Source organism: Mus pahari, chromosome 3 (assembly GCF_900095145.1).
Source record: "Mus pahari chromosome 3, PAHARI_EIJ_v1.1, whole genome shotgun sequence".
In the NCBI taxonomy this organism is placed as follows: Eukaryota; Metazoa; Chordata; class Mammalia; order Rodentia; family Muridae; genus Mus; species Mus pahari.
Genome location: NC_034592.1, coordinates 10970483 through 10973768, shown reverse-complemented (window position 1 = coordinate 10973768; position 3286 = coordinate 10970483). Strand labels below are relative to the sequence as shown.

At 38.8% G+C, this 3286-nt stretch overlaps 1 protein-coding gene across 1 annotated transcript in view; it reads right to left on the bottom strand.

Annotated features, from left to right (window-relative positions):
* Positions 1-3286, bottom strand: part of LOC110319681 (E3 ubiquitin-protein ligase MIB1) — a 22914-nt gene that overhangs the window by 2091 nt on the left and 17537 nt on the right. Inside the window, exon 7 of the mRNA XM_029536693.1 lies at positions 685-829. Coding sequence (XP_029392553.1) covers positions 685-829 — 145 coding nt within the window. The remainder of the gene's footprint in view (positions 1-684; positions 830-3286) is intronic.

The following is a 3286-nucleotide window of genomic DNA, read 5'->3' as shown; positions in this document are numbered from 1 at the left end:
AGCTACAGTGTACGTACATATAATAAATAAATAAATCTTTAAAAAAAAAAAAAAAGAACTGAACTTCAAGTGTCTCTCTGGTACAGAGAACTTTGATATGCCCAAGGAAAAGCACAAATTCATGGAGCTTTCCAGGAGCGCCTTAGCCAGAGGAAAGAATACTCAGTACACTAAAAGGAGGAGAACTGGAAAGAAGAATGTTAGGGGAAGAAGCAGAGAGGGGAGGGGAAGGTGCAAAAAAAAAAAAAAGAAAAAGTTTAAAAGTAGCTGGACAGTGGTGTCCCAAGCCTTTATTGCCAGCACTCAGGAAGCAGAGACAGGTGAATCTCTGAGTTCTAGGATAGGCATGGAATACACAGAGAAACCCTGCCTAGAAAAGCAAAGCAATAGAAACAAATAACAAAAAGTGTACAAAGTAAGTACTCAATGTCCAAGCGAGTCTATGCCATCTGGAAGGAATCTAAGTGCACAGACACGACCATCTGTGCATGAGAACATCTTTTTTGTTTGTTTGTTTTTCAAACAAGGGTTTTTCTGTGTAGCCCTTGCTGGCCTGGAACTAGCATTATAAATCAAGCTAGATTTGAACTCAGAGATCTACCTGCGTGCTGGGATTAAAACTGTGTGTTACCATGTCCAGTCTGAGATCTGGGTATTATCTTTAAGGAAACAAGACAAACCTACCACCAGATGCATTGCTAATGGCTGATCCTGCAGGTGCCACCTTGGAAACTGCTGCAGGGTTATACGTCCAAGATGTTCCACAGACTTCCACCTTTAAGTCACTGTCTGAATAAATCTGTTGTACTCGGCCAACTTTACCTAAAGTCTTAAAAAAGAAAAATGTATTATTAAATGCAATCATCACCTTTGTGGGGAGCCACAGCCCTTGGGGCCGCACCCCAACATGGCGCCTACAGGAAGAGAGTTCTTATAATAAACAAGTCCTTATTTGGCTGCTGCTGTTATCCCTGCTGATCATTGGCTGAGCTCGCTCGCCTGGCAAAGCTACATTGCCTGGTGTGATTGGTCGGCATGAATGATATATTGGGCTCTTCCCCGGGGTTTGGGGGAGATGAAGATTGGAGCTTGCTGAATAAACTGCTGTTAGAAGAACTGATGGTTGCATCTTCCTTGCTGGTCAAAAGGGCGCAACACACCCTATGTATTTTAAAGTATTGATTTTACTTAGTTACTAATTTTAAAATTTTGAGAGATAACAATACTCAAATAGATGATTACTCACAAACTTAATAATATCTTTTTTAAAATATCTGAATAATGGGACTGGAGAGATAGCTTAACCATTAAGAGCATCTGCTCTTGCAGGGGATCTGGGTTCTGTTCCTAGCACCCACATGGTGGTTCACAACCAACACTAAATCTAGTTCCAAGGGATCAAAAACCTTCATCTGACCTCTCCAAGCACCAGCACACATGTGGGACATATACATGTATATAGGCAAACACTGATAAACATAAAATATTAGTTACTCTAAAATAAAAATTTAAAGAAACTGCTTTTTAAGAAATAAATGTATCTTAAATCTAGTAGGAAGGTGAGCTCTGCCCAGATATCAGTAGCACCTGAGTTCTCACCAGATGACAAACACTGTTCTCAGACCCTTTACATTCATGGGCACACCTAATTCACAAACAAGCACTTTATTAGCCCCATTCAGGTACAAAAGTCAATCTCTTAAGTCAAACTCAGGTACAAAAGTCAATCTCTTAAGCATTACAGAACACCTGAATATCACAACACCTGAATATTAGTGAGAACAGAATAGCTAATTCCTAAAGATAAGATCAACCTTGTACACTATTGGCCTGTTTGACTCTTCCAACTTCTTAAAAGGAGTCCCACCATTTCTAGATGATGCTCTTGCCTTTTTGCCCATTTCTTTTCTCCTCTCTCTCTCTCTCTCTCTCTCATATAGATATGGGTATAGATATGTATATACACATATACATATTTAATAAATACTACATAAAATTTTTTTGTTTCTTTTTTGTCTTCCCTTTGATGTTTTATTATGGGAATCTGAAAACAAAAGTAGCTAAGAGGCTAAGAGTATACTGAATTTTCATGTACTCTCCAACAGCAAAAAATATTTAACAGCTCATGGTCAATCTTCATATATTCCCCCACCTATTCTCCATTACAAGATTACATCAGCCTATATACACAAAACATACATTATATTAACAGATCTATACTATAATCTACCCACTAAACACTATCAGCAACTCTGTATAATAAAGCATAAAATATCAGTATTCAAACTTCCAGCTATCACATAAACTTTTTAGTTTGTTTAAAATGAAGATCCAAAGATCATGAGTTAACAGTTAAGAGCACATGCTGCTCTTGCAGAGTAACTAAGGTAGTTTCAAAGCACTCACTATGGTTATCGCACAATCACCTGTAACTGTAGCTCTAGGAGATCTGATGCCTTCTAGACTCCAGAAGCACGTGCATTCATATGTACACATGCACAAATCCACAGACAGACAAACATAAAAAATAAACCTTGAGGGCTAGAACGATGGGCTCAGCGATTAAGAGCATTTGCTCTTGCAAAGGACCAGGTTCAATTCCCAGCACCCACATGCTGGCTCACAGCCATCCATAATCCAGTTCCAAGAGATCTAATGCCTTCTTCCAACCTCTGGGCATTAGGCACATACATGATGCATATACACTTAAAGACACAAAATAATCCTAAAAACAAAGTCTATATGCTTTTTTTCTCATTATAAATAGTATGAAGAAATGGGATTATCTGACTCACAATCTTAATTCTGCTAATTGGTATGGCTGAACAGGCTTGTCTACCCTTCTGCATGTTGCCAGTGAGAGCTCCTCAAGTTCGCTGTCCATTCTTTAAGTACAACTCTACAAATCCCTGATAACGTTTTTTTGCTGTCTGGTACAAGGCCCATTCTCACCTAACTTTCCTCTTCAGTAGGGGAAAGTTATTTGAAATCATAAGCTACACACACACACACACACACACACACACACACACACACACACACTTTTAAAAAGCAGACTAGAGCCTGGCAGTGGTGATACACTTTTAATCCTAGCACTTAGGAAGCAGAGGCAGGTGAGATCTCTGCGTTCAAAGCCAGCAGAGTCAACAGAGCAAGTTCCAGCACACCAGTACACAGAGAAACCCTGTCTCAAAAAACCAGATAGATAGATAGATAGATAGATAGATAGATAGATAGATAGATAGATAGATAGATAGATAGATAGATAGATAGTTAAATAGATGAG